Source organism: Mirounga angustirostris, unplaced genomic scaffold (genome assembly GCF_029215605.1).
Source record: "Mirounga angustirostris isolate CCGP_5_RB_7025 unplaced genomic scaffold, mMirAng1.0.hap1 SCAF_10, whole genome shotgun sequence".
NCBI lineage: Eukaryota > Metazoa > Chordata > Mammalia > Carnivora > Phocidae > Mirounga > Mirounga angustirostris.
The window spans coordinates 95,187,507-95,201,348 of NW_026991718.1; the positions used below are offsets into that span (position 1 = coordinate 95,187,507).

At 38.4% G+C, this 13,842-nt stretch overlaps 1 protein-coding gene across 2 annotated transcripts in view; it reads left to right on the forward strand.

The window, feature by feature from the left end:
* The window catches only part of DZANK1 (double zinc ribbon and ankyrin repeat domains 1), a 62,499-nt gene that overhangs the window by 18,053 nt on the left and 30,604 nt on the right, over positions 1–13,842 (forward strand). For both annotated transcript variants that reach the window (XM_064572771.1, XM_045885366.3), the window contains 3 exons: positions 201–325; positions 3,913–3,998; positions 11,822–11,939. In XM_064572771.1, coding sequence (XP_064428841.1) covers positions 201–325; positions 3,913–3,998; positions 11,822–11,939 — 329 coding nt within the window. The remainder of the gene's footprint in view (positions 1–200; positions 326–3,912; positions 3,999–11,821; positions 11,940–13,842) is intronic.

Here is a 13,842-nt window from a genome sequence, read left to right on the forward strand (position 1 = left end):
GTCATGATCCTGGAGTCCCTGGATCGAGTCCTGCATTGGCTCCCTGCTCAGCAGGGAGTCTGCTTCTCCCTCTGACCCTCCCCCCTCTCATGTGCTTTCTCTCATTCTCTCTCTCTCAAATAAATAAATAAAAAATCTTAAAAAAAAAAAAAGAATTACAGATGTTCACAGAATGATTTTTTTTTTTTAAATAATTGTAGACCTTGGCGTAGGTGAAAGAACTGACTCTAAAACATGGAAAGATCTTCGTTTCTCAGAGAATCCACTGGAAATCCCACCTTACCATGAAGAATCAGGTTCTAGACCACCTACCCGCCAGTCTCAGGTAACTTCTAAAGAAAATCTTTATGGTACTAAATACCTCCTATATTCTTAATCTTCCCATGAAATACTTTTAAGTCTGTATCCCCCAGCCTTTTCACCATGTGCCAGGCACCGTTTTAGTGCTGGGAATACTGTGTTGGACAGGAAAGTCCCCTGTACTCAGAAGCTTACATTTTATTGGGAGTGGGGCATGCAGATAATAAACATGTTAAGTCATCTATCAAAAATTTTAAAATAGTGGGCACCTGGGTGGCTCAGTCGGTTAAGTAATCTGCCTTTGGCTCAGGTCATGATCCCACGGTCCTGGGATGGGACCCTGAGTTGGGCTCCCTGCTCAGCGGGAAGCCTGCTTCTCCCTCTCCTTCTGCCCCTCCCCTCCCAGCTCATGTGCATGTACGTTCGCATGCGCGTGCTCTCTCTTTCTCTCAAAAAAATAAATAAATCTTTAAATAAATTAAATAAAATTCACCCACAAGTGATTCTAATGGACAGGCATAGTTGAGAATCACAGATGCTAGGATCTTGAGGCCTATAGCAAGGAGTTTGGATTTTCTTCTAATTGTAAAGGGAATCTATTTGGAAGAGATTCCAGCTCAATCCCATCTGAAGCATACTTCAGCAAACATCAGAATTAATGATGCTGGGTATTACAACATGTCAACAACCACCAGGGAGACAAGATGTCTCTGAACTAAGCATCTGACCTGGGGGCGCCATTAGGGGCTAGGCAGCAGAGTAAATGTGTTGTAAAACCTGGGTGGAAGATAAATGACAGCTGACACAGGGCTTTAGTTTCAGGTCCTGAGTCAGGGGTTCTCTGGCAACATGGAATGCCTGAGTCAGCTCAATGGGTTAGTTATCTCTACTTAGCTCCAGTCAACTATGTACAAGAAGGCCTACAGACTCAGTGTTGCCACATCTTATGATTTTGCAAGAAAATCCAGAAACCTGCATCTTTATGTGTTATAACCTAATTTTAAATGTTAACAATTAAATCAAATTTTTAAACGCTGTGTGGACCAATATATATGGGCCAAATGAAACTCAATGGCAGGCCAGATTTGGCCAGTAGACCACCACTTTGTCCATGCCATGTTGGATCTGACACAAAAGCAACTCAAAACCTCTGACTGCTCCCCATTGCCTGAAGCATAAATTCTGGAGTCTGTAGCCCATAGTTATTGTGGTGGACAGGGACCCTACTGGGGTCAGAGAGGCCTGGGTATGTGAGATAGTTCACATACTGTTGACATGACCTCAAGCAAGTGACTCAACCTTTCTGAGCCTCAGCATCTTCATCTCAAAAATGGGGATGATGATGATTATTTTTAGTTTCAGAGGTAGAGTTTAGTGATGCATCAGTTGCATATTACAATGCTCATTACATCAAGTGCCCTCCTTAATGCCCATCACCCAGTTACCCCATTCCCTCACCCACCTCCCTCCAAGAAAAATATTGTTAAAATGTCTATGCTATCCAGAACAATCTACACATTCAATGCAATCCCTATCAAAATACCATCAGTATTTTTCACAGAGCTGGAACAAATAATCCTAAAATTTGACTAGAACCAGAAAAGACCCCGAATAGCTAGAGGAATGTTGAAAAAGAAAACAAAAGCTGATAGCATCATAATTCCAGCCTTCAAGCTCTACTACAAAGCTGTAATCATCAAGGCAATATGGTACTGGCACAAAAACAGACACATAGGTCAATGCAACAGAATAGAGAACCCAGAAATGGACCCTCAGCTTTATGGTCAACTAATCCTTGACAAAGCTGGAAAGAATATCCAATGGAAAAAAGGCAGTGTCTTCAACAAATGGTGTTGGAAAAATTGGACAGCCACATGCAGAAGAATGGAACTGGACCATTTTCTTACACTATACACAAAGATAAACTCAAAATGAATGAAAGACCTAAATGTGAGACAGGAATCCATCAAAGTCCTAGAGGAGAACATAGGCAGCAACCTCTTTGACCTTGGCCTCAGCAACTTCTTGCTAGACATGTCTTCAAAGGCAAGGGAAACAAAAATGGGGATTATATGTGCCTCTTGGTGTAAGGCACTGAGATGGACATAATATCATTTCCCTCATATTTGTGCCAAAATGCATGCCTGAATCCAGTAATGAAGAAACATCAGACAAAACCAAATTAATGGAGATTCTACAGATTAAATGACCCATTACTCTTCAAACATGTCAAGATCATGAAAGATACAGACAGACTGAGGAACAATTCCAGGTTAAAGGAGACAAAAGAGACTTGACAACTAAATGCACAGCGTGACACTGGACTGGATCCTAGACCAGGAAAAATAATATATAGTGTGAAGGACATCATTGGTAGGAACAATGACATTTGAATAAAGATCTGGGGATTAGATCATAGTATTGTGTAGCCATTAACTTTTCTGGTTTTGATAATTGCATTGTCATGTAAGAGGACATCCTTGTTCTTAACGTCGTGCACACTCAAGTATGTAGGGGCAGAAGGGCATTGTAACTGCCGCTCATTCTCACATGATTCAGGGAGAGAGAGAGAGAAGGTGCACTGGCAAAATGTTAACATGAAAACCTGGTCAAGCTGGGTATGCAGGAGTTATTTGTACTCTCTTTGCAACTTTTCTGTAAGTTCAAAATTATATCTAAAGAAACTATTACAAAAAAAATTTTAAATGAGGATAATATTATCCACCTCATAAGATCATTGTGAAATGTTAAGGAGGTAATGACTACGTAATACGATTTTAGCAGGTGTCAGACCCTTCCTAAGTGATAGCTCCTCCCCTCCATGTTCCTTCTCCAGTTACTCAGACGTCTAAAGCACGTCACACCCCTGAGCCCCAGGATAGGCCAAGCACTGCCCTACCACTGTGCCTTTGCAAATGGGTTTCCTCTGCTTGGGAATCCCATTGTCTTGTGTCCATTTGACAAATCTTTTTTTACTTTCCCAGGCCCAGCTCAGGTGTTAGCATCCTGGGAAGCCTTTCTCCCCTGGAGCAAGTGAATGTGATTATTTTCTCTTCTAGGGTCCCATGGGACTCAACACAAATGCATTACTATACTGAAACCACAGTGTTTCAGTATTTTGTGTGTCCACCAGTTCAGCTCCTAAAGGGTAGGGACCGTGTAATATTTATCTTTGTCCCCCCTCCCTGTGTCAAACACAGTGCCTGGTACAAAGTGAATGCTCAAATAAAAATATATCAAATGAGTTAAATGTTTTTGGATAACAGCAGACAGTTGCTGCATATGTTCTTTTAGGTGAATCTTTGATTTTCCTGGGGATGTAATCTTTGAGAAAAATGGAGGGCAACTTAGGTTTTTAAATTCTAAACTCTGGTCTGTCTGATGGTAAATTCAGATATCTTTTCTTGTAAACTCTGTTTTTAGTGAAATATACATATCTAATCATGATAGCACTCTAATTTTTTAATGTTGGGTCCTAGGGTAATCATTACTTATGATTCTCCCGTCGTGGTTCTCAAAAGATGAGTGCTGGATATGATAAGACAATATATTAAAATGCAATTTTACTGTACATAGCTTTTACTGTGATTTTATATGTATCCTTAATTGTAGCTCCCTAGTTTTGCACACATAACTGGCCAGAAGAGTTTAACAAGCACGGAGATCATGAGAATTCAAAGAGAGACAGACTTTCTCAAGTAAGTATTACATTTTCTTTACTATTTCTTAAATCCTACTGAGACATTGTCAAAAAAATTTAAGGATGAGACATAAGAATGGTGTTTTCTCACCCAACTGTCTTTCATTAAATTTTTATAAATTTTCAAAGTATATTGATATACAATAAAACTGTACTTATTTAAAAAGTACAGTTGACCCTTATGTATATCACATCGTTATGTACAATAGCGAAGACATGGAAACAACCTAAGTGTTCATCAACAGGCGAATGACTAGGGAAGATGTGGTATATTTATGCAGTGGAACATTACACAGCCATAAAAAGGATGAGATCGTGCCATTTGCTACAACATGGATAGACCTAGAGGGTATTATGCTGAGTGAAATTAGAGAAAGACAAATACCATATGAATTCACTCATATGTAGAATCTAAAAAACAAAAAAAAATGAATAGACAAACAGAAGAATCAGACTTATAAATAGAACAAACTGATGGTTGCCGGAGGAGAGGGGGTTGGAGGGATGGGCAAAATGGGGGAAGGGGAGTGGGAGATATAGTCTTCCAGTTATGGAATGAATAAGTTACAGGAATAAAAGCATAGGGAATATAGCCAATGGTAATAGCATTGTACGGTGACAGATGGTAGCTATACTTGTGAGCCTAACATGTAAAGAAGTTGAATCACTATGTTATACAACTGAAACCAGTGCTTGTGTGGTTATACAACTGAAACACTGTGTGTCAACTATACTCAAGTAAAAAAATTTTTTAATTCATTTTGCAAAAAAAAAGCTGCAATTGACATGTGCATATAACCTTGAAACTATCACTATAATTAAAATGAACAAGTCCGTCACCTCCAAAAGTTTCCTGCGCTGTACCCTTTTGAAGTCCCTCCTTTGTGCTCCTCCCTATCCCAAGGCAACTATTGATCTGCTTCTCGTCACTGTAGTTTTAGTTTGCATTTGATTCCATACATAAATGGAATAATTCAGTATGTGCTCTTTTTGCCAAGCTTCTTTCATTTTCCTAGTTTTTTTTTTTTTAAGATTTTATTTATTTATTTGACAGAGAGAGACACAGCAAGAGAGGGAACACAAGCAGTGGGAGTGGGAGGGGGAGAAGCAGGTTTCCTGTGGAGCAGGGAGCCCGATGCCAGGCTCGATCCCAGGACCCTGGGATCATGACCTGAGCCGAAGGCAGATGCTTAACAACTGAGCCACCCCGGCACCCCATTCCTTTTCCTAGTTATTTTGAGATTCACCCACGTTGCTGCACGTATCAGGTGTTTATTTCTTTTTATTGTTGAGTAGTATCCCATTGTATGGATACATCGCAATCTGTATATTTAGTCATCTATTGATGGACATCTGGGTTGTTTCCAGTTTTGGGCTATTACAGGTAAAGCTAAGAACATTTGTATACAAGTCATAATATGCATATATAGTTTCATTTCCCTTAAGTACATATCTGGAATGAAATGCCTCGGTCATATGATAGCTGTACGTTTAACTTTTTAAGAAACTGCCAAGCTGTTTTCCAAAGGAGGTGCACCATTTTACATTCCCAGCAACAGTGTATGAGAATCCCACTTTCTCTACATCCTCACCAATGCTTTAATTTTTATGTTTGGCCATTCTTGTGAGATGGTGCTTGTGGATTTCATTTGCATTTCCCTAGTGACTAATGACTTTGAGCATCTTTAAAAGTGTTTATTTGCCATCCATATACCTTCTTTGGGAAAGTGCCTGTTCAAACGTTTTGCCCTTTTTAAAAATTGAGTACTGTATCTCCTAATTATAGAGTTGTACATGTTCTCTTTTGTTAATATATGTTTTGCAAATATTTTCTCCCAGTTTTGGCTTGTTATTTGCTTAAGAAAGTTTTTTTTTTTTTTAAAGATTTTATTTATTTATTTGAGAAAGTCAGAGATAGTGATAGAGAGCATGAGTGGGGAGGAGAGGGGGAAGCAGGCTCCCCGCCGAGCAGGGAGCCCGACGCGGGGCTCGATCCCAGGACCCTGGGATCACGACCCGAGCCGAAGGCAGACGCTCAACCGACTGAGCCACCCAGGTGCCCCAAGAAAGTTTATTTTTAAAGAGCTAAAGTTTTTATTTTTGATCAAATGCAATGTATTTATTTGTCTTATACTTAATGTTTATTTTGACATATTTAAGAAGTCTTTCCCAAACCAAAGACATATCCCACTCATAAGATTTTCTTCTATGTTTTCTTCTAGAAATTGTAGCTCTTATATTTAGGTCTGTGATCCATATTTAATTATAGTGTGAGGTTATTCCAGCACCATTTGTTGAAAAGATTGTCCTTTTCTGATTGATTACTTTTGAGATTTTGTGGGTCTGTTTCTGGACTCTGTATTCTGATCCACTGATGTTTGTCTATATTTATTTACTACCACACTGCTTGATTGCCATACCTTTATAATAAGTCTTGAAACTAAGTGTTACACATTCTTCAACTTTGTTCTTCTTTTACAAAAATAGTTTGGCTCCTCTCGGTACTTTGCATTTTCAAATAAGTTTTAAAATCAGCTTCTCAACATCTACAAAATGTCTGCTAGAGTTTTGATTTGGATTGCATTTAGTTGATATATTAATTTAAGAAAAATTGATGTTATTAACAATTTTGAGTCTTTACAGTCCAGAAAAATGAGGTTATCTCATCGTTTATTTAGTTCTTCCTTAATTTCTTTCAGCAGTGTTGTATAGTTTTCAGTGCTCAGGATTTACATATCTTTTGTCAAATTGATTTCTAAGTATTTCGTATTTTTTGATGCTGTCATAAATGGTATTGCTTTTAAAATGTAAATTTTTTAAAATATAAATTTTAAAATGTAAATTTAAAATTTTTTGCTTTTAAAATGTAAATTTTTTCATTTTCTACATGGATCCTTCCTTCCTTCCTTTCTTCTTTCCTTCCTTCCTTGTTCCTTTCCTTCCTTCCTTCCTTCCTTCCTTTCTTCCACTATAAACTGATTTATTTAAAAGTTACAAAAAAGCACAACAAAATAGAGATGATCCTTAGAATTATTCATGCTTTGTTAAAGATCAGGTAGGATTAGAGGGTAAGAAATGGTATTGGGTGGGGCGTGCACCTGCCTTAGTTACAGTGCAGTTGATTACATATTAATTCAGCTGTTACATCCTGGGAGATAGTAGTTGGGGGATCAGTAATTTATCTACAGGGAACTCCTACACAAATTAGATCCATCCAGACCTCCCCTGTGCCATCCTTCTCTACTCCTCAGGACCCTAAAGCCACCTGGATGGCAATATTCCCTATTCATATATTCTTTCCTCCCCTGAGGTGCTGTGCAAACCGAAAACAGTCTGATCTCTATAGCTGGAACACATATACAGATCCCTTTTCTTTGTTCTTTTTTTCCCTTGACTTGTTGCCTTGGCCAGACTTCCAGTAAATTTAGAATAGAAGTGATGAGAGTGGACATTCTTGCCTTATTCCTGAACTTAGGGAGAAAACATTCCATTTCTTAACATTAAATATGATATTGGCTGTAGATTTTTTTTGTTGACCTTTCAGATTGAGGAAATTTTCTCCTAGTCTTAGCTTGCTGAGAGGTTTGTTTTTTTTTTTTAAGATTTTATTTATTTATCTGAGATAGAGAGACGAGCTGGGGGGCAGAGGGAGAGGGAGAAGCAGGCTCCCTACTGAGTAGGGAGCCAGATGCGGGGCTGGATCCCAGGATTCTGGGATCATGACCTGAGTCGAAGGCAGACACTTAACTGACTGAGCCACACAGGTGCCCCTAGGGTTTTTTGGTTGTTTTTCTTTTAAATCAGGACTAGATGTTGGATTTTGTCTATAGCATTTTCTCTACCTATTAAAGTAATATGGTTTTTCCTTTTTTGTTCATGTGGTGAATTACAAAGATTGATTTTCAAGTTTTATTTTAAAGATTTTGTTTATTTATTTGAGAGAGAGAGACAGAGAGAGCATGAGCTGGGGGAAGGGCAGAGGGAGAGGGTGAAGCAGACTCCCTGCCGAGCATGGAGTCAGGCGCAGGGCTCTTGATCCCAGGACCCTAAGATCATGACCTGAGCCAAAGTCAGACACTTAACTGACTGAGCCACACAGGCACCCCTGATTTTCAAGTTTTATTTTTTTAAATATTTTATTTATTTATTTGACAGAGAGAGAGAGAGAGGGAGCACATAAGTAGGCAGAGCAGCAGGCAGAGGGAGAGGGAGAAGAGGAAGCAGGCTCCCCACTGAGAAGGGAGCTCAATGTGGGGCTCAATCCCAGGACCCCAGGATCATGACCTGAGCCGAAGGCAGACGCTTAACGGACTGAGCCACCCAGGTGCCCTGATTTTCAAGTTTTAAATCAGCCATGCATTTCTGAGATAAACCTCACTTGAAGTATTATCTATTTTATGTAATATTTAATTTGATTTGCTAAAATATAAGGAACTTTTTGCATATATGTACATGAGGGATATTGGTCTGTAGTTTTCATGCCTTACAGTATCTTTCTCTGATTTTAGTATCAAGGTAATTCTGGGTTCACAAAATAAGTTGGGAAGTATTCTCTCTCCTTTAATTTTCTGAGTTTGTTTAGAATTGGTATTACTGGGTGGTAGGAGGGTTGGGGTGGCTGGGTGATGGACATTGGGGAGGGTATGTGCTATGGTGAGCGCTGTGAATTGTGTAAGACTGTTGAATCACAGACCTGTACCCCTGAAACAAATAATACATTATATGTTAATAAAAAAAGAAAAGAATTGGTATTATTTCTTCCTTAGGTGTTTGGTCAGGTACACCAGTGAAAGCACTGGGGTCCAGAGTTTTAAGGAAGACTTTAAACTACATATTAAGTTTGTTTAATAAATATAAGTCTGTTTATCTGTTTCTTTTTTAGCGAACCGTTAGTTTCATTTGCTCTTCTTTTTCTTTTTTTAAGATTTATTTATTTGTTAGAGAGAGAGAAAGAGAGCAGGAGCAGGGGGCAGAGGGAGACTGAATGTAAAGCAGACTCTGCACTGAGTTTGGAGGTGGACATGGGGCTGGATCTCATGACCCATATGAGATCAGGACCTGAGCTGAAACCAAGAGCTGTTTGCTCAACCAACTGCGCCACCCGGCGCCTCTGCTCTTCTTTTTCTAATTTCTTTAGTATGTGGAAGATGAACTCATTCATTTGAAGGCTTTCTTCGTTCTAATATAGGCATTTAGAATTCTGCAAATTTTCCCCGAGTACTGCGTTAGCCCCTAATATTAGTATGTTGTGTTCTCATTTCATTTTTATTTTTAATTTTTTTAAGTAGACCCCATGCCCAGTGTGGGGCTTGAACTCATGACTCTGAGATCAAGAGCCACATGCTCTATTGACTGAGCTAGGCGCCCCTGTTGTGTTTTCATTTTAATTCAGTTTAAACTTTCTAACTATCCTTGTCGTTTCTTTTTTGACCCATGGGTTATTTGAAAGTATTTTATTAAATTTCCAATATTTGGGGATTTTCCTTATATCCTCTGGTACTTATTTCAAATTTAATTCCTTTTTTGATCAGAGAACATATATTGTATGATTTGATTGGTGAATGTTCCATGTACACTTCAAAAGGATGTACATTTTGCTAGAGTGAGTATTCTGTAACTGTCAATTAGGTTAAGTTGGTTGATGATATTATTTAACTCTTCTCTATCTTTACTGATTTTTCTGTCTATTTCTTAATCAGTGATTGAGAAATCTGTGGCTATAATTATGAATTTGTCTCCTTATCCTTGCTTTCTATTGGATTTTGCTTCATGTACTTTTAAGCTCTATTATTGTGTATAAACCTTTTGGATTCTTATGTCCTCTTGCTGAGTTGACCCCTTTATCATAATGAATAACCTTCTTTAACCCTGGTGATACTCTTTGCTCAGAAATCTATTTTGTCTGAAAAAAAAAAAAAGAAAGAAACCTATTTTGTCTGATATTAACACAGCCACCCCTGCTTTCTTCTGCTTAGTGTTTGCATGATCTAACTGTTTTCATCCTTTTACTTTTAACCTATCTGTTTTTCTTTAAGTTTTTTTAAAGCAACATCTAGTTAGATCTTGCTTTTTAAAAAACCTGACAATTTCTACATTTTAGTTGGGGTGTTAAGAGTATATTCTGATTATTGATATGTTTGAATTTAAATCAACCATCATGCTATTTGTTTTCTGTTCATCTTATCTGTTCTTTGTTGCCTTTTCTTTTTTTCTGCCATCTTTTGGATTAGTTGGGTATGTTTCACGATTCCATTTTGCTTTATATGCTTTGTTAGCTTATTAGCTAGAACTTTGTTCTTAGTAGTTGCTTTGGTTTCTAATACGTATTTTTAACTCATCACAGCCCATCCTCAAGCAGGATTAGGCCACTTTGTACACAGCATAGGAACCTCATGATCCCATACTTCCAGGCGCTGAGTAACAACAGCCTTTGTGCTACTGTGGTCACTCATTTCACTTCTGCGAATATTATGAACCCCATAATACATTGTTACATTTATACATATTATACATATACATCCTTACATTATTACTTTTATTTTATATCGATTATTTTTGAGGCCCTTTACACTTTTATTGTGGTAAAATATACGTAATTAAAATCTACCACTTTAATGATTTTTAAGTGTACAATTCACTGGCATTAAGTACATTCACAATGTTGTGCAGCCATCACCACCATCCATTTCCAGAACTTTTTTGTCATTCCAAACAGAACTCAGTTCCCATTAAGCAATAACTCCTTCACCTAATCCTTCCAGCCCCTAGTAACCTCTGTTCTCCTTTCTGTTTTTATGAATTTGCCTATTCTAGTTACCTTATGTAAGTAGAATCAGACAATATTTGTCCTTTTGTGTCTGACTTACTTCACTGAGCATATTTTCGAAGTTCTCATGTTGTAGTCTGTATCAGAATTGCATTCCGTATTAAAGATGAAAAATATCCCATTATGTATACACCACAATTTGTTTATCTGCTCATCTGTTCATGGACACTTGAGTTGTTACCACATTTGACTATTGTGAGTAATGCTGCTGTGAACATTGGTGTCCAAGTATCTGAGTCCCTGATTTCAGTTCTTTTGGGTATTTACCTAGGACTGGAATTTTGATTTTATGGTAATTCTTTGTCCAACTTTTTCAGGAACTGCTAAACTGTTTTCCACAGCAGCTGCATCATTTTACCTTCCACCAGAAATGCACAAGGGTGTCAATTTCTCCACCAATACTTGTTATTTTCTGTTTTTCTAATAGTCATCCTAATAGATATAAAGTGAAATTTCATTGTGGTTTTGATTTGTGACAAATCAAAATCAAAATCAAAATCAATGACAAGTGACATTGAGCATTTTTTTCATGTGTTTCTTGACCATTTGTATATCTTCTTTGGTCAAGACGTGGTCCTCCTCCAGGCAAGACCTGTCACAGACTGAGCTCAGAGGTCAGGTAGGAAGTCAGAAAATTGCAGTTAAGGTAGACTTTACTGGAATTCTCGGGGATCACCCTCACGCATGCCAAATCCAGTGTCATAGGATTAGTCAGAAGTGGGATCAAGGCTGCTGATAAACTTCTGCCAAACGTTGGGAAATAAGGTAAGCCAGGCCAGGTGAAGGACCAGTGGGTCCAGGTGGAAGGCCACTTTGTAATAAAATGACTGGAGAAGCATCCCCTGTCTTGAACTTGTTCCATAGCCTTTGAGAGTGGTCTGCTCTTTGTTTTGTTTTTTTATTTTCTAAAATGTTTGCACACTTGGAGATTTTCATCTGACTTCTTAATGTGAACCCATCAGAACATGGCCAGTCAGGAACCTATTTTGTTGTAGGTGTGCCCACTGCCTGGCCCCCCGCCCGTCTGACCCCTTTGCTCGCTTCTGTCAAGAATGTGGCTCTCCTGTACCACCCATATTTGGCTGTCGTCTCCCACCCCCAGAAGGAGCTCAGGTGAGCAGCAGAATCTTTAAAAACTTCTTTCATTGGTTTATTTGATCTTTAGTAGAGCAGTAGCATAGACCTGGCACTCATGATCCACAAACATAAACAGTGTTGAAAAAATTACTGGCAGTCTAATCTCTTATTGCCCAGTCTCTTACTTAAAAATGGAAAACCTTGTTTGCAATGCCATTTCTTTTGGTGGCCTTACAGAAGCACAGGCTCAGAAGGATACTGAAATCTTATTGTATTGTTTTTTTTTTTTTTAAAGATTTTATTTATTTATTTGATAGAGGGAGAGAGAGAGAGAGCACGTGTGCACAAGCAGGGGGAGTGGCAGGCAGAGGGAGAGAGAGAAGCAGGCTCCCCGTGGAGCAGGGAACCTGATATGGGACTCGAACCCAGGACCCTGGGTTCATGACCTGAATCTAAGGCAGACGCTTAACCAGCTGAGCCACCCAGGTGCCCTGAAATCTTATTGTTTCAGTGATATGTGCATAGGTAAATATATATTTCCTACTCAGATGATACTCAGTTTATAACCTGGGTACAGTAATATTTCTATTCTAGAAATAAATGGAGAGAAGTACTAATTACAAGTCTGTATATCCTTAAGATACATCATTTTGTCCAAAGATGCTATTGGTATAAGCTATAGATTGATCAATTAAAAAATTTTGGCTGTTAAGTATAGATAATAATTGGTATAAGCCTACTAATGAGTTTATAGTTAGAAAAGATACTCAGCTTACTAAAAATCAAAACCTTCACCAAAATGTGTCATCTTTTATGCACTTGAAACTTGGGTATTTTTATGGAGTAGGGTTTACAAAATGAAATAAAAGGATCTATGATGTTGACTGAAAGATAACCATCTTTAAAAAGATAGTCACTAAGAAAAAGCCACTAATTCAGTGTGTTTAAGTCTAGAGTTCTAGAATTGAGTTATACCTTCAAGCAAAGGGTGAGAATCTAAATGGATATCTTTTTTACAATTTATTCCAAGGTATTGCTCAAGATTGTTGTAGAAATTAATTTAATTTGCTATAATGTATTTTGAACTTCATAAAGAAGATAATACAGAAAATAAACTATGAATAGATCCCAGCAGTTTGGATTTTCCCTGCTTATATTCATTCATTGGTGCAGTATCAAAATTATTTTTTACTTGCCTGAAAACAGATTTTCAAAGATTTTATTTATTTAATTATTTTAGAGAGAAATAGTGTCTGCAGGGGATGGGGCCAGGGAGAGGCAAAGAATCCCAAGCAGACTCTGTGCTGAGCACAGAGCCCAGTGTGGGCTCGATCCCACGACCCTGAGATCACAACCTGAGTTGAAACCAAGAGTCAGTCGCTCAACCAACTGTGCCACCCAGGCACCCTGGAAAACAGATTTTCAGAACTTTCTTTGTTCTTTTAGGGAGGAGAAGTTATCAAAGATTATAAATATTTTATTTATTTTTATTTATTTTATTTGTTATTTTATTTATTATTTTTATTTTTTATTATTTATTTTTATTATTTTTTTAAAGATTTTATTTATTTGGGCGCCTGGGTGGCTCAGTTGGTTGGGCGACTGCCTTCGGCTCAGGTCATGATCCTGGAGTCCCGGGATCGAGTCCCGCATCGGGCTCCCTGCTCGGCAGGGAGTCTGCTTCTCCCTCTGACCCTCCCCCCTCTCATGTGCTCTCTCTCATTCTCTCTCAAATAAAATAAAATAAAAAAATCTTAAAAAAAAAAAGATTTTATTTATTTGTTTGACAGAGAGAGCACAAGCAGGGGGAGGAGCAGGCAGAGGGAGAAGCAGACTCCCCGCTGAGCAAGGAGCCCAATGCGGGGCTCGATCCTAGGACCCTGGGATCATGACCTGAGCCGAAGGCAGAGGCTTAACCAACTGAGGCACCCAGGCGCCC